The sequence below is a fragment of the Danio rerio genome, chromosome 6 (assembly GCF_052040795.2).
Source record: "Danio rerio strain M-AB ecotype USA chromosome 6, GRCz13ab, whole genome shotgun sequence".
NCBI lineage: Eukaryota > Metazoa > Chordata > Actinopteri > Cypriniformes > Danionidae > Danio > Danio rerio.
In genome coordinates, this window is record NC_141026.1 from 4,761,181 (window position 1) to 4,780,189 (window position 19,009).

General features: G+C 35.1%; 1 protein-coding gene across 1 annotated transcript in view; it reads left to right on the forward strand.

The window, feature by feature from the left end:
- The window catches only part of sema5bb (sema domain, seven thrombospondin repeats (type 1 and type 1-like), transmembrane domain (TM) and short cytoplasmic domain, (semaphorin) 5Bb), a 116,883-nt gene that overhangs the window by 83,829 nt on the left and 14,045 nt on the right, over positions 1 to 19,009 (forward strand). The window contains exons 12-14 of the mRNA XM_087256449.1: positions 5,422 to 5,539; positions 11,378 to 11,562; positions 17,872 to 18,015. Coding sequence (XP_087112575.1) covers positions 5,422 to 5,539; positions 11,378 to 11,562; positions 17,872 to 18,015 — 447 coding nt within the window. The remainder of the gene's footprint in view (positions 1 to 5,421; positions 5,540 to 11,377; positions 11,563 to 17,871; positions 18,016 to 19,009) is intronic.

Consider the following 19,009-nt stretch of genomic DNA (forward strand, 5'->3'; position numbering starts at 1 on the left):
CTGACAATTTTGGATAATTCTAGTTCATTTTAGCTAAATAAAATGTAATTATGTAAACATTTTACTGACCCTAATTTTATTTAAATTATTATAAGAATATTATTTTTTTTATTTGATTTACTTTCAACTCCCACACTGAGAAAGCATTAACTTAATAAAACTCTAAGCCAACAGACTCATGATGTGAGGCCATCCTGACCTGAATATGACTGAACTGTGAGATTCACACAGTATTAATTCTTAGGAAGTTTTTGCAACACTTTAGTTTAAGAGACAATTCACACCATTTACTACTGGCACATTAACTATATTTACTGTTTATTAGCACTTAAAGTGTATAATCTCATTCTAGCTAATCCAACCCAATACCTCAACCCAACTACTACCTTACTAACTAATAATAAGCATAATAATAATAGTGTACTGAGCTAAAAGTTTTAGGTAATGGTTTGTTAACAGCATGAATTATACATTAAAATACAGATTGACCGAAGTTTCTCCTTGCTAAATTCTCATAGCTCATTTGCCATTATTTTGCAGTCATCTCACACACACACACACACACACACACACACACACACACACACACACACACACACACACACACACACACACACACACACACGTGGCTAATAGTTGCTAATGCGTTTGGAGTCAGACAGGAAGTGCAGCTCAAGGAGACGAAGTGAACGACTGTACTTATGAGCAGTCAGAGATATTATTAATATTATTATCTCATAAATCCTCCAGCACTGGCCGCGAGGCGGACTAATGACGAAGTAGGTCATTTTAAAAAATCGTCCCGTCGCGTTCTCCGCCACTGCTATTAATAGAACGCTAATAAAGTGTCGAGCGTCATTAAAAATATATAATGCATGCATCACACCACACAGGAAATGGCTGAATTTACATTACAAATGTAATTAGATATTACATCCTTAAAGTAATAGCCTGCTTCCACACTCTATGTGGATGAATTGGGCTTCTGTGCTGGATTTGTAAAAGCTTTTGTGCAATTTATTTTACCATTTTCAACCAAAATTTTGGGCCATAATGATTTTAATCATTTCTATTAACTCATTTTTTTGGTCTTTGCTATGATGACAGTGTATTATATTTTGCTTAGTTGTTTTGCTAGATACTAGTATTCAGCTCAAAGTATCATTTAAAGGATTAATAAGGTTATTTAGGCAAGTCATTGGACAACAGTGGTTTGCTCCGTAGCCAATAGAGGAAATTATTTTATAAAGGGGTCTAATAATATCGACCGTAGCATTTTTTACATTCTGTATGCGTTCAATTATTGTATTATATTAAAGTTGACTTATGGTAACCTTTGGTTTGGCCAGCCATGCCATCTGAAAAGGGAAAAGGATGAGGAGTTGTTGGGGGTGAATGTCTTCGACAGAGACTTCATATCGCATTGAATGTAATCTTTGTTTCTTTGCTTAATTGAGAAGCTACAAAAAAGGCAACTAAAGTTAAATGTTGTAAATGAATCAAACTTTTAAAATGTAAATACTGTCACTTGACAGATGCACAAGACATTGGCGAACAAATCAAGGTAAAGGCTTTAAAGGTAAAAGCTCGACTAGTGTATTCCACATTGAACTGCATTAAAAATGGGATTATTTATGTTTTTACTATAATAAGTTTATCATAAAACATTTTAAACGAAACTGCATCATTATTTAATATGTTTTAAAGCAACGTTTTCTATATATTTTCAAATAATACGCAAGAAATTACACATGGCAAATTTATGCAATGTGTTTTGGTATCTTTAACTTCGGCCCACAGCCCTTTATCAAGCTTGGTTTTTGTCCCTTTATAAGAAAAAGTTTGGGCACCCCTGCTTTAGCCAAACTAACTAAAAACTAAAATAGCTTTCAGAAATAGTATGCTTGAGTTCAATATAATGTACTTTTTATGAATGTCAATAGAGTTCAGCTGAATGAAAAAGTGCATTTCAAAATGCATTTTGTAACTGTTACAACTTACATATAAATACAGATAAACTAACATGGAAGTAGAGAACAGAACTACAAAAATAGAGAAAAAAAGGTCATATGATAATAGTAATAACCGAAAAATATGGAAAATTTAATGTTGAACGTTGCGTAGTTACATTTACTACACTGAAATATAATTATATCTATTTAATGATTGTTGAATTGTTGAGTGGGAAAAAAGCCCACTTATTATAAAAAGAGAGAAAAAAGGTCATATAATAGTAGCAACAACTGAATAATACAGCAGGGTAAAGAAAAACGTAATGTTGATCTTTGAATAGTTACTTTATATTTACTAAACTGAAATTTAAGTATATCTATTTTAGGATTTTTGATTCTCAGAGTCAACAAACAGTGGAAAAAACTACACTTACTACAAAACGAGAGAAAAAAGGTAGTGTTTTCAAAAGCAGTCAAGAAAAAGGAAAAGCCATCATGCCCACATGATTTCACCAGATTTTCAGCCTTTTGTTTATTTATTTATTTACTTTTGGACTTGAACCCTATGGTCGCGTTCTAAGTTCCAAGTTTGCCGACGTACGTGGCGAGCTACTGGGCATACTGGTAATACTGGAAAAACCATCCACACGGAGGTAAGCGGTCAGCAGTAGCACTAAAAGAAACAGAAGCTCTCAAAGGCGTCATATCGACCCATATCGGACGTTTAAAGATGAAATAGCCAGACGTGCCTCTGGCTACATAATTCACGCTCTCCAGAAATGTAGACAGGAGTACGTATCCTCAATGAGCCTGTGTTGACTTGATCAGAATCTGACTCATATTAAAACTAATTGAAACTGTCCATTATGAGCATGGGGATTTACATTTCTGACCCATACGTGATGTAATCAGCCAATCCCAACACACTCTGGTCAGCTGACAGATCAGAGCTCTCTAAAGTTTTCAGTACACACAGAGAATAGAGGTGCTGCAATAATGTACAGTATGTGAGAAATAATGTGATTGTTGAACGTTCAGGCATGTTAAACAACTCATTAATCAAAATAATGACCTTAAAATAGCACCATATGGCCTCAATAGGGAAGTTTGAAAAAGAGCTTGATTTTTCATCCCGCGTGTCAGATCTGCACGATTCAAGTGTGCCTGTAATTACTTTAGAGGTAAAAGAGAGGACTTTATGTGAGGAACGTGATGCTTTGGAGGCTCTCCTTAAATTCCTGCTGCACATGTTGTTGTAGAAACACACACATTTGATGTTACGGGACGTGCCGGAGCTGTGTTTATGAAGCCGCTCAGTGTTTAGCATGCCGTGCAATGGAGAGAAGTAAATTCATTACAAATTCCTCCCCATGCACACGTACACACAGGTGGAAAAAGGTCAGTCTTACAAAATCGTTGCAAATGACGCTAATTATTTTATCCCAGCTCTCATCTATAGAGTCTGATTGCATTGAAAGTGTTTAGTCGTGACGTTATAATTTTATATAACCTTTAATGCATGTAAATGTATTCTCTGTATGCCTTTTAGCATCTCCAGTACATTATGTGCAGTTGGCTCATGTTTGGTAAAAAGATGTTCAGGTTTATAAGTGGGATGCTGGAAAACATGTTAATATTCGTTTTGGGGTAAACGATTGTATATGCTATTATTGTAAAGTTTAGGGATGTAATATTTTTATTGCTATTTAATAAATCTTTTTAAAAAAATTTGTGAAAAACACAGAAAAAAACATAAAATTTAGAATAAGAATTTAAGTCAAGCCATCACACCCCACAGAAATAAATAAATAAATGAAAAGTACAACTCTGAAATAAAATGTAATTAAATAAATAAGGAGTAAGTATAATAAATAAATGAACACATGAATGACATGAATAAATCAATAAAAAATAAAGGTACAACTCTGAAATAAAACATAATTAAATAAATAAAGAGTAAATAAAAATAAATAAATAAATAATGGAAAAGTGCAGCTCTGAAATAAAACTAAAGTAAATAATAAAAATAATAAAATAAAAAAGGAGTAAATAAAAATAAATAAAACACAAAGTACAACTCTGAAATAAAATGAAATTAAAAAATATTGAGTAAATAATAAATAAATAAACAAACAAATAAATAATGGAAAAGTACAACTAAATAAAACGTAAAGTACAACTCTGAAATAAAACGTAATTAAATAAATGAGTAAATGAAAATTAAAAATAAATAAATAAAATAATATGAACTAAAATCTAGTAACTAAAATAAAGATAAATACTTAAATAGATGAGTCTGTAAGGTAAAAAAAAAAATTATATATATATATATATATAGGTGCATTTATTTGATAAAACCGTACAGTAACATATTATGTGACATATTATCAAAATTTAAAATAACTACTTTATATTTTAAAACATTTCAAGGTGTAATTTATTCCTGTGCCGAAGAGCTGAATTTTGTAATTTTTTGTGTAAACCATGATTCATTCGTGTCTTAATTTTTTAAATAATTTATTTAAAGCATAAACAACAGCCATCAACGACAGAGATGGAAAGGAAGAAGGAAAACAAAATAGAGAATACAAAATACAACCTGTTTAGGTACACACTCAGAGGTACATCTAAAACACTGTAAGTAAACAGGAAAAAAATTAATAAAAACTTTTGATCAATTTAATGCATCTTTCCTGAGAGCAAGATTTAGCATCATTCTAAAAAAAGTCTTTATGTCCTTCTTAACATTGACACATCATTAAGACAATAAAACACGCTTCTGAATTAATAACACAGTCTCACACCACTGAAGCTGAAAAGGACACAAGGAGAAAATGATAAGTCTGTTAGGCTCTAATAAATCACCGCAGGTGCTGTCAGATATTGTTTATCTCCCAGTGCAGGATTTGATGCTAGTGTCTTTGCTATAGTTACATATACTATAACAGCCAGATCATATCATGTGCTGATCAGATGCTTAGATTATATTTACTTTTCTCACACTTACATATTTACTACACTGTTGAAGTGAAAATGATTTGCCTTCCTGTGAATTGGTTTTTCTTTTTCAAATATTTCCCAAATGATGTTTAACAGATTCAGGAATTTTTCACAGTATTTCCTATAATATTTTTTCTTCTGGAGAAAGTCTTATTTGTTTTATTTCAGCTAGAATAAAAGCAGTTTTAAATTTTTAAAAAAACATTTTAAGGTCAATATTTTTAGCCCGTTTAAGCTGTATTTTGTTCGACTGTCTACTACAGAACAAACCATCATTATACAATATCTTGCCTAATTACCCTAACCTGCCTAAATAACCTAGTTAAGCCTTTATATGTCATTTCATACTGAAAATGACACGTCTTGCACATCTCTTTCTCTTTTAAATCCACAACACACTATTCCCAGTTTTATGGTGGTGTTTATGAAGATGTCTTCATTGACCTTATGTGTCGTTGTGTTTCTGCAGGGATTGTCTGGGTGCCAGGGATCCGTACTGCGGCTGGGACCGTAAAGAGAAGCGCTGCACCACCATTGAGGACAGCTCCAACATGAGCCAATGGAGCCAGGACATCACAAAGTGCCCTGTAAGACACACTTCTAGAACATTCCTCATGTTTGAGCTTCTCTATTCTATTCTATTCTATTCTATTCTATTCTATTCTATTCTATTCTACTCTATTCTATTCTACCCAATTCAACTCGTTGACGTATGGGTACACCCCAGATCTGTTGTGAATTATTTGTGATGTTGAGTTTTGATCCGGAATCTGCAGAAAAAAACATAAAATTTAGAATAAGTGTTTACATAAACCCAAGTCAAGCCATCACACCCCACAGAAATAAATAAATGAATAAATAAATGAAAAGTACAACTCTGAAATAAAATGTAATTAAACAAATAAGGAGTAAATAAAAATAATAAATAAATACATGAATTACATGAATAAACAAATAAATAAAAAAGCTACAACTCTGAAATAATACACAATTAAATAAACAAGGAGTAAATATAATTAAATAAAATAAATAGATAAATAAACGAATGAATAATGGAAAAGTACAACTCTGAAATAAAACTAAAGTAAATAAATAAGGAGTACATATGAATAAGTAAATACATGAATGAATGAATGAATGAATGAATGAATGAATGAATGAATAAATAAATAAATAAATAAATAAATAAATAAATAAATAAATAAATAAACAAATAAAAAAAGTACAACTCTGAAATAAAAAGTAATTAAATAAATAAGGAGTACATATAAAAAAATAAATACATGAATAAACTCTGACATAAAACTGAAATAAATAAATAAATAAATAAGGAGTAAATATAAATAAATAATGGAGAAGTAGAACTCTGTAATAAAACTAAAGGACATAAATAAGAGTAAATTTAAATAAATAAATAAACAATTAAATAATGGAAAAGTGCAACTCTGAAATTAAACTAAATTAAATAAATAAGTAGTAAATAAAAATAAATAAATAAAACGTAAAGTACAACTCTGAAATAAAATGTAATTAAACAAATAAGGAGTAAGTATAAATAAATAAATGGAAAAGTACCCTGAATCTCCATCTGACAGTGTCAATTACATGCTGGTGTTCTGCACGACGGCTGGCCAATGTCACTCCTGTTCCCTCTCGACACTTCATTAGCTCCATAATTAGACATCACAGATTTCTTATTATCTCCGATGGCTGATACATCTTCAGATGATAATAAACAAACCTTTGGCTTCATTAAAAGTTGCATACTTGCACTGGCCCTAAAACTACTTATTAAAATGCACATAGGCTAAAATCTCTGTTTCCATAATAACAACTTTAGTGTGATAGTGAATAAAATTTTCCCCACAAATATTTGCAGAATATCTTTTGGCTGCAGTGTAAAAATCACTCCCAGATTTGCTTTATTTGTCCCATCAGGCTTGTTAAACAACATTATAAGAGTACCTCCCATTGAGTGTGTATGTCTAAATATTTGAAGACAAATAGGATTGATATTTTGTGAGGTTTTGGTCACAGCATTAGTATATGGTAAATATTACGTCTTTACTATTTGTAGCTCATAATGGAAAATACTAATAATGTATTGTATGTACACTCACCGGCCAGTTTATTAGGTACAACTTACTAGTATGGGTTGGACCCCTTTTGCCTTCAGAACTGCCTTAATCCTTCGTGGCATAGATTCAACAAGCTACTGAAATATTACTCTGAGATTTTGCTCCATATTGACATGATAGAGTCACACATTTGCTGCAGATTTGTCGGCTGCACATCCATGATGAAAATCTCCTGTTCCACCACATCCCAAAGGTGCTCTATTGGATTAAGATCTGGTGACTGTGAAGGCCATTTGAGTACAGTGAACTCATTGTTTCATGAAATCTGTTTGAGATGATTCGCGCTTTATGACATGGTGTGTTATCTTGCTGGAAGTAGCCATCAGAAGATGGGTACACTGTGGTCATAAAGGGATGTACATGGTTAGCAACAATACGTAGGTAGGCTGTGGTGTTGACACGATGCTCAATTGGTACTAACATCCCCCACACCATTACACCACTGCCAGCCTGAACTGTTGATACAAGGCAGGATGCACTGTTCTTCCCAATTCTGATGCTCAGTTTAAACTGCAGCAGATCATCTTGACCATCTCTACATGCCTAAAGTTGCTGGCATGTGATTGGCTGATTAGAAATTTGTGTTAACGAGCAAATTGACAGGTGTACCTAATAAAGTGGCTGGTGAGTGTATGTAGACTGCAACATTAATTAATATCATTGTTGTAAATTATTGTTCATTATTGTGTTGTTATTATTTTGCTTTATTACAGTTTTTGAACGTTATTAATATATTTTAACTCACTGTTTACTATATTTTATTCATAATTATTTTAATTATTTAAAATGATTAAATTTATAATTATTATTTATGTTATAATTATTAACTTTTTAAAATATGCTAAATATTTTAAAATTTATTTTACATGTTTTTTTTTACTCTTTAGAACATTGCCTTTGCAATGTTGCATAATAAATTAAAATAAAAAATTAATAAAAAAAAGATAAATAAATAGACAGACAGACAGACAGACAGACAGACAGACAGACAGACAGACAGACAGACAGACAGACTGACAGGCAGGCAGGCAGACAGACAGACAGACAGACAGACAGACAGACAGGCAGACAGACAGACAGACAGACAGACAGACAGACAGACAGACAGACTGACAGGCAGGCAGGCAGACAGACAGACAGACAGGCAGGCAGGCAGACAGATAGATAGATACATACATACATACATAAATAATATTAAGATATCCAGTTATTTACTAAAATCTGTTTAAGATCAATAAAGCTAAATATTTTATGAGTATATTTGTAACATGCATTATTGTTTATTGGAAAAACAACAGCTAAGTACTAGAAGTGTGTGATATTGACAGAAAAGTGATGTTTACTTTTTATTATTATTATTTATTCAGTATTTGGCTGTTTTTGTGCTTGTATCTTAGCTGGTTTAGAAAGATCAGTAATTGGAGGAAAGTTCTGATTAATTATAATAATAATTCAGTCAGAAGCCCTCTTTTAACTTTCATAATTCTATGAATAATAGGGTCAATCTGACTCCATAGAGCTGCTGATTCCCTGAACTTTCTCCTCATTGATAGTCTGACGTTGAGGATCTGAGCCCTGTAGGACATCAGAGACGGTGAAGGAGAGCAGTATTATATAAATTCATACCACTGCTAACCGATAAGCATTGCATTTAACATTTTTTAACATGCAGCAGAGAAAAGACCTCTGAACTTTTCGGATTTTAATGTTGAAGTTGATGCAGGTTTGAAATTTTCATTGCAGTAGGTGTTAATAGTAACATTTGAGCATGTCTGTGGTCTGAACTTTGTTAAATGGCTCTGGGTCCAGGTCAGTTTTACTGACTCTGACTCACAGTGAATGAAGGTATTCCCTTTGATGGACACCACCAACACCTGCTCTCTAAAGATTAGCCATGCATGGAGATCAATTTGAGGCTGTTTTTATCCTCAGCACCTTTGCAATATGTGAACCTCCAAGTGCTCAGAAGGGAGGAATATTTTAAATTATTGTGGCTACCACTGCTTTAATAAATTATTAGGTTGCTTTAGAGTTCAATGTCTACAGGGAAATGTGAGTCTGACTTTCAAAACTTGACTTTTTGTCATTAAGAAAGACTCAATAATTTGATATTTTTTTTAATCATAAAAGTTCATTCATTTTCTTTTCAGCTTAGTCCTTTTATTTATCTGGGGTAACCACAGCGGAATGAACCGTCAACTTATCCAGCATATGTTTTATGCAGCGGATGCCCTACCATCTGCAACTCATCACTGGGAAACACCCATACACTCTCATTCACACTACGGACAATTAAGCTCACCAAATTCTCCTATAGGGCATGTCTTTGGACTTCTGGGGGAAACCGGAGCACCTGGAGGAAACCCATGCTAACACAGGGAGAACATGAAAACTCCACACAGAAATGCCAACTGACCGAGCCAAGGCTCGAACCAGCGACCTTCTTGCTGTGAGGCGACAGTGCTAACCACTGTGCCACACAAATCATAAAAGTAGACAGACATCATGAAACTATCACCATTGTCTGTGAAAATTAGCGAATGGCGATGCGGTGGTGCAGTAGGTAGCGCCGTCACCTCACAGCAAGAAGGTCGCTGGTTCAAGCCTCGGCTGGGTCAGTTGGTGTTTCTGTGTGGAGTGTGCATGTTCTCCCCGCGTTCACATGGGTTTCCTCCGGGTGCTCCGGAGCAAAGCACACCCCAAAAATATCAATGAAGTGGCTTCACAGCAGCTCTGTGAATGTCCTTGAGTGGCACAGCCAGAGCCCAGACCTAAATCCTATTGAACATCTCTGGAGAGATCTGAAAATGGCTGTACACCATCGCTTCCCATCCAACCTGATAGAGCTTTAGAGGTACTGCAAAGAGGAATGGGCAGAAATTCCCAAAGACAGGTGTGCAAAGCTTCTGACTGATCATATTCTGATCATATTTAAAAAGACTTGAGGCTGTAATCGCTGCCAAAGGTGCATCAACAAAGTATTGAGCAAAGGCTGTGAATACTGATGTACATCTGATCTCTCAGCTTTTTTATTTGTAATAAATTTGCAGCAATTTCAAAAAACCTTTTTTCACATTGTCATTATGGGGGATTGTGTGTAGAATGTTGAGAAAATAAATGAATTTAATCTGTTTTGGAATAAGGCTGTAACATAAGAAAATGAAGAAAAAGTGAAGCGCTATGAATACTTTCCAGATGCACTGTATATGAAATCACTTTAGGAAATTAAATTTAATTTCACACTGACAGTAAAATTAATCATCTTATGGAGAACATCGCTGGAGAATATCAAATTATCCAGCTTTTATTCTCGTCCTATATATCAGAATGAAAAGAGGGGCTTCTTAATATTTCAACCCAGGCTCAATCTGAAAACGTAGTCCAGCGGACGTTTCTGGAGACCGCGAAATACGTCCTGGGAGGTACATATTTGTGCAGTTTTTGTTTTCGCGAATCCGTGAGAGGCCGCTGTGTGCGCTTTTTTGTATCTCGAACGACTCTCGCGAGTGCCGTTCGCGCCCGCGCTGTTCTTGCGTCAACCCACCAGAGGCCGCTGTCTGACTGACCGAATGATTGACTGCGCGACCGGCCAATCGGCTGACCCACCCTCCTCCTTCCCTGAACCCAACCAGTTTTACCGATTGACCCGCCCGCCGCTCACTTCCCTAAACCCGAGCAACAATTTAGAAAAGCCGTCTAGAAAAAGAAAAACCCTCGTCTGTTTTTTTTTACCACGTTTTCAGATTACACCACGTTCTCACCCTGTTATGAACTCATTCGCTTTATTTTTTTATTAACCCGGACGCCTTTGTCAACTCCTCCTCTCTGCATCTGAAGTCCGCCAACGCACACGATGAGCTGACCGGACAAACTGATTGCGGCGGGAAAGCCCTCCACACGGAGGTAAGCGGTCAGCCGGCAAGCGCAATAGGGAATGGCGTCACACCGCCCCGTAGCGTTTGCTTAAAAAAATGAAATGCAGCCGTACGTACCTCCCAGGACGTATTTCGCGGTCTCCAGAAACGTCCACGGGACTACGTTTTCAGAATGAGCTTGGGGTGCAATATTTAATTTGCTTTATTTTAATAGGATATTATTCCTAATAGAATGTTTAAACTCATAACACGATTGTTGAACATGGCTCCATCCAATGTTTACATTTCTGTTCTGAAAATATATTCAAATTAGTACATATTTGCACATTTAAAGAAACTGAACTTGATTAATCTGATAGCAAAGTTTGGTGATGTCAGTTCAGCTGTATTATCTATGCGTTTATATGTGCAGGAGAGGAACCTCACTCAAGATGGCGGCTTTAGTGATTGGTCAACATGGCAGGCTTGTAACCATGATGACGGAGGGGAAGGCATCAGCACATGCCAGTGTCGCACCCGGGCCTGCGATCACCCTCGACCCCAGTGTGGAGGACTAAAGTGTGTCGGGGCTAATATAGAGGTGGCCAACTGCTCCAGGTACACGTCACTTACTGTAATACATATACTGTATGGTTTTAAACCTTTATGAGTTTCTTTCTTCTGCCGAACACAAAAGAAGATATTTTGAAGAATGCTGATTGATGGCACCAATTGACTTCTATAGTGGAAAAAATATATATATTATGGAAGTCAATGGCTGCCAGCTACCAGCTTTTCTTCTTAAGTATCTTCTTTTGTTGCTCATCAGAACTCAAAAATGTTTTGAACAAATGAAGGGTGATTAAATTAATTTTTATTTTTCATAGCTCAGACCTGAAGCTTTTCTGAGAATTTGCAATATTCTGGTGTTAAACTGCGTTGCTTTAATGCACTCCTGCATTGGACTCACACATACACTCTGCACTCTTTAGCCCATTATTAATTCTGTTTATTTACTTGACTAAATGTGTAAATCTGAATTTGTTCTGTTTTTGTTCAGTAATTTATTACTATTTATTTAATATATTAAGGTTTTAGTTATGATACTCCGCTGGATACTCCCATAATAATTCCGCAGAAATTGTCATGACTGTTCACAGACTTTGAAAATTAACTACAGCGCCCAAAAGACTACAAGTTCATGCATACCATGCGCATTACACCCAGTCCACGTACACTGATTGGCTCACAGCTGTTCCTGTTTCCTGTTGATTTCCTGGACTATTTATACAACCATTTCACCTCTGTTTGTCACTGCGTCGTTTGTCTATCTTGTCAGCTTGTCAGGTATGTTGTTTTTGATCTCGCTCTTGTATCTTGCTTAAGTCTAGTTCGTGTTTAATCTGTTTTGTTGTTTGTATGTTATTTTGTTACTTTGGATTTTGGATTTTGTTCACTGTTACCGCACTATTTAATATTAAATCTGCATTTGGATCCGCACCTTTTTGTTTTTGTTCTGTTTTGATCACGCCAAACGTGACAGAAACCTGCAGATTTTTACCAAAATTCTCAGCATAAATAGCAAAAAACGTCCGCAGATTCCGTCTGGCCTTGGTCATCGGACCAACCAGCACAGATTAGCATCACGCCAAGGAGGGGTTTAGGAACAAATGAATCGCAGAACAAATCATATGGGAGTCGGTGGGATAATTAGGTAAAAATAAATGCATATTATAAGACAATGAAAGTGTTTTTTTGAGTTGTCGTAGACCCCTAAAACCAAAATATGACCTTTTTTGATGCATAATAGGGGCTCTTTAAGCTAAAGTAACACAACAACTATAGTAATTTAAACAAATGACCAAATACTGTACTACTCTACAACTATAGGGTATATCATACTACAATACATCACAGTTTACTGTAGTAAAAACTAAATTAGCCTATTACAGTTTATCACTTCACTATAAGCAGTTCTACAGTATGCCGTAGAATTTTAACAACATTTTGTAAATATATACAGTATAATGCACTTTAATGCAGTATGAATCAAAAACTATAGTATTAATTTACTATGAATTACTATAGTATTGTTCAAAATAAAAGAGTTTGATGCATTCTCATTTACTGCAATAAACAAACTTGCTCTCAAACCTTTGACCGGTATTATATAAGAAAGCTGTTCTTCATTCAAAACACTATTATATAAGACTTGTGTTTCATTTGGGTATGATGATGATGATGCTTCTACGCCATTTTTCAAGTTTGACAGCATCTCTCTGTCACTGTCACTGCACCCCACATGTGTTTGTATGCATGTGAGAGAGAGTAAATGATGAATCCGAGACTTCCCATGATGAAGTGGCAGGTGTAAACAGTGTGGCTAGACTGATATACGAGAGCCACAGCGATCAGCCTAAAGTCTTCAATCACGGCCAATCAAAATGTCAAAGCACATAAAAGTGTGACGCTTTTATTTCGTCTGATTCAGCCTTTCCGTGAGAGAAAGCCACCGCACAGCGCTAACATCTGCAGTCCTTGAGTCCATCAATCCCGCAACACTGATGTGTGTACCACGTGGCTTCCCTCATTAACCCTTGTGTACTGTTCAGATTGACTACTCTTTTTATATGTTGGTGGCTGTTTTTCCCTCGTTGGCTTCTATTATAATCACATTTTCTGATTATAGTTCACATTGTCTGCAAAGACATGACACCATATTATCAAGCATTCTTGATTGTTGATGTTTTTCCCTGTTGGGAAGAGGTAAAATGCGTCATTTTTAGGGATGTAATGGATCACAGTGGCGACGCAGTGGCACAGTAGGTAGTGCTGTCGTCTCACAGTAAGAAGGTCGGTGGTTCGAGCCTCGGCTCAGTTGGCGTTTCTGTGTGGAGTTTGCATGTTCTCTGCGTTCGCGTGAGTTTCCTCCAGGTTATCCGATTTCCCCCACAGTCCAAAGACATGCGGTACAGGTAAATTGGATTGGTAAAATTTCCAAGTGGTGCTCGCTGCAGAGCCATTTGGGCGAGCTGAGCTCCAGCGAGGGGGAGCTTGAGCTCCACCTTTTTTGCACTTCTTCTACGAGTGCTGTCACTGGGGGTAGGGTTAGTGGTGGGGTTGGTGTACGCATTAAAACAGCTTACAGGAGGCAGAGCGAGAGCTCATGCTCCCCCTCGCTGGAGCTCAGCTCTGCTCAAATGGCTCTGCAGCGAGCACCCTCTCAAAATTTCTGTAGTGTATGAGTGTGTGTGTGAATGATTGTGTGTGGATGTTTTCCAGAGATGGGTTGCGGCTGGAAGGGCATCCGCTGCATAAAAAACGTGCTGGATAAGTTGGCGGTTCATTCCGCTGTGGCGACCCCGGATTAATAAAGGGCCCAAGCAGAAAATAAAATGAATGAATGGATCACGTGGATTGGATTGGATTGAATGGATTGATCCGTGATTCGTTCGGATCACCACCCACGGTTCAGAACACACGTGAGCTGTTTACTAAATTTGTAACGATCACAGAGAGATCGCCTCTCACATCATTCAAATCACATGTATGAAAGCATTTAGGCTTTCCTGTAAGTTGTGGGAGGTTATTCGGGATGTCCTGGGTTTCTTAGGTTATTAAGGGGTCAAAAAGTAATATTATATGTAATATTATACATGTATATTATATGTAATATTATTAATTATTATATGTAAAGTAATATTTTCTGTCTTTTAGTAGATATATTATATGAGAGACTTGTTAACCAAATAAAGTGGATTTAATAAATACAAGTAAAAATGTATTATTTTTTATTTATTTAGTTGTGATACTCCCAAAATCATTCCGCATAAATCTGCAGATTTTTTTACAAAATTCTGCGCAGAAATAGCAAAAAATGTCCGCAGATTCCATCTGGCCCTACTTAAAAAAACAAAATGAAGAAATCTAACGTTATAACACTATTGTACAACCCATATTTATTTTTTTTTGTCTCATTTCCAATAAATGATTCAGTGATTCACTCATAAAACGTCATGTTTCATTGCTAGATGATCATTGTTGAAGAATTATTCAGTGGCATATTTCTGATGGCTGGTTGACGACACTTACTGGTTAAATAATGTAATTGCCTCAACTTTCATTTTTAAGCATTGTTAAATGCATATAACTACGATTTTTATCTTTACCATAAACATCAGTGGTTTTATCTAAACTACAAACTATTCTCCCAGTACTTCTGTGATATTTAATCTTTGTAAACTAAAGACTGAATCTCTTTCTTGATTTTTTGCATTTTGTAAACAGATTTGAATGCAGCGATTCGAAGGATTAATAAACATATCCAAATCACCATCATTTACGTGGGTGTTGAGATCCTGATCTTTTAATGATTAATCATGCAGCTTGCACTGAATGCATTAATGCAGGTTAAACAAGTAGTGACAGAAAACACCTTTAATAACCTAAGAAACCCTCCACATGTTGAATAACCCACCACAGACTTCTTCCGTCAAAATGAAAAGAAAGTGAATGAATGAATGGTCGAATTTTTGAAAAATTTCAATGTGTCAAAATAAGATTTGTCACCAAAAATCATTTCATTTGCTGAAACAGAGAAAGTTGTGGCCAAATTAAGACTCATATTCACCCCCGAATGTATGAAAACATCCCTGACAGCACATAATCGGTTAACCGCAGTCCGCTGACGCAGCGCTTCTCACCCTTTGCATGTCCTATTATCCTGCAGTCACTTTCTGTCACTGAATGAATGTTCCAATTATTTCTTCACCTAGAGAGCTTGTTTAAACACACACATCTCCGGTCTGGGTACAAGAAACTAACAGGACATAATGCTTCTGTGCAACAAAAGAAGAGCCGGGTCTATAATGCATGACATACAGCTTGAGTAATGAGCTGCTAATTCATCTTTGTCAGAATGCTACTGTTGCCTTTAATAAAACTGATGCTACTGAAGCGCTCTGAAGTTGTGAACACCATCCTGCGAAGTCATTATTGGGCTCTTAGATTGAGTTGCCTGACTTCATGTAGCTCCAGAGGGCCTGTCATGGTTATTAAAGGGAAAAAGTTGCTGGAACTTTGCAAACTTTGCAATGGTGCAAAGCTCGCTACGCTGTTCCCAGATGTCCCTACACTACCCCTTATGTTATTTTAAACCAGTGTGATTTTGTTTCATAATAATTGGGCTTTTGGACCCATAAAATAAAATAAAATAAAATAAAATAGTGCAATCAAATTATTAATCCTAATTAATCACATTCAAGATTAAAGTTTGTATTTACATAATATATACCTGTGTATTGTGCATATTTATTTATATATGTATAAATACACACACACTGTACAAAAAATACAAAAATATTCAAAAGAAATATATTTACATATATATTTAAACTAGTATAACTGATATTTATATATATATATATATATATATATATATATATATATGTATATAAATGTAAATATATTTCTTTTGAATATTTTTGTATTTTTTGTACAGTGTGTGTATTTTATGCGAAATAGTCACGAACATATTTATATACACAAAAATATACACAGTACGAAAAAAAATATCTTGTAAATATGAACTTTTTTTAGGTGCAATTAATTATGATTAATCATTTGACAGCGCTAAAAAATTATTTAAACGAAATGAAATAAAATCAAAAAACATTACTTAAACATTTATTTTAATTAAAGTTTTTTGGAAAACTAGCTGAAATAAGTTTACATTTAAAACTAGACTAAAATTAAATGTACATAAAGATATTTAAAAACTGATCAAAATGTTAAAAAGTGCAAAAAAAATTATAAAGTATATTTTATAATAATAAATAAAAACATTTTAAATATAATAATAATAATAATAATAATAATAAAAAAGCTCAACTTAGTGCCTAAACACGCTGTTACGAATTCACTGTGAACCACCTTTTGGGGCTTTTTTTATACAAATTATACCAAAATATCTCTAGAAAATGGGCAAAAATATCTATAAAAAAAAATGTTTCACACACTCAAAAAAAAAGTGTTTTCAAACCAATGTATGTAATGTATTTCAAACCAATCAATGTAGTGACTCATCTGAATTACATCATCATTAATCTGCAGTCTGCATCTTGCTCACGCGGCTGCGAGAAAATAGATAAAAAGAGCAGAGCTGCGGCAAAATAATGAATAAAATAGTGAGGCTATGGTCAAATAAATAAATGGAAAAAAGTGCAACTGCAATTCTCCTGGTCCCCCCTATTAGCCAATCCGGGCCTGTTTCAAACTATTTGTTGTAAATAAGCTAAAACACAAGCTAGAACACAATTCTTGAAGTATTAACTTAAATGTTTTATGTTCCATCCACTTAAATCTGTAAACACTAAGAAGTCAACTTATTTTTCTTCCTGTTGTCTCAACACAAACTGTGTGGGACCCAGAAGAAAAAAAAGTAACAAATGGTATTACAATAATCTGCACTTTAACGTTAATACCCTGCAGGCACAGGACATGACGTCTTACTGATGTTGTACCCCACTGTACCCCAACGTTGTGGGGATGTTGGATTTTGTTTAGAAATGAAAATCAGGTTGACATCAGAACCCAATGTCAGGTTGACGTCAATGTCCAGTTTCCAAGCTAAAATCAACCAAATATCAAAGTCTTATCTTGGCATTACATCTTGGCATTGTGTGGACGTTACCACTATGACATCTATCAGACATTGGATTTTGGTCACTTTCCAACACAACCTAAAGTCAACCAAATATCAACGTAAGTTGACATCATTATTGGAAGTCAAAATAACGTTGTCCTTAGATTCTAGCTAGGCATTGAATTTTGGTCACCTGACATCATGACCTAAATCTAACCTAGGTAAATTGATCAATTGATAAGTAAGTGGTGATGTAAGAGGTGTTATTGTGTGTGTTTGTTTAGGAATGGAGGCTGGACACCCTGGTCATCCTGGGCCGAGTGCAGCACCAGCTGTGGGATTGGGTTTGAGGTCCGTCAGCGATCCTGTAACAATCCTTCACCTCGACACGGAGGACGCGTGTGTGTAGGCCAGGCCCGAGAGGAGAGGTGAGACCTCAAAACAGAACTATCCCTTTAAGAGTCTTTCATTTAGGAGTAGAACTACAGTACATTGGCTGCTTTTATAAATCATCTTGACAACAGATTGTGCTTTATTGGTTTGTTTTGATGTCAAATGATTCAGTTCTCTAAAAACAACTCCTTTGAGTCTTTAGTTCGAAGTCGGACTAACTTGGTGAACTTTATATCGATGTACAGTCAATATAAAATATCAAATATAAATCAGCCCTCCTGTTAAATTTGTATTCTTTTATATTTTTTCCCCAAGTTCTGTTTAATAGGAATATATTTTTTATGCATTTCTAAAAAAAAAAATTACTTAAGGGGGCTAATAATACTGACCTTAAAATGTTTTTTAAAACTGCTTTTATTCCCACCAAAATAAGACTTTCTCTAGAAGAAAAACAAATCTGAAATACAGTCTTGATTTCAGTAAATATCACTTGAGAACTATTTGAAAAAGAATAAATATATTTCACAGTTATCATAGTAATATCCACTAATAACTGAATAAGCCCTCAACTATATATGGTAAACTTATTCATTCATGCCAACTGACCCCAGGGGTCAAACCAGCGATCTTCTTGCTGTGAGACGACAGTGCTAACCACTGAGCCACCTTGTCACCCCTATATGGTAAACTTTATATTTTATTTGATTCAAGAAGTAGTACCAACCCTTTCAGAGTCATTCATTTGGTTGCTAACTAAATATTCATTATAATAGACGAATTACCAACCCACGTCACACATGACTTCACACGGGTTCCCGGTTGCAAAAAGAGACCGGTTGGAATAGCAAACATGTCGTGTGGTACGGTAGGATGCTACATTCAAAACTTAACTTTTACTCTACATCACACTGCTTTTTATGCCAACCGCATACTTTTATGAAATGATATTATTAAGGAGTCTGAATGTGCAAATATAAAACCAACTTTACCTATATGTGTAGGTTCACATACGTGTAAGGTCCCATTTCG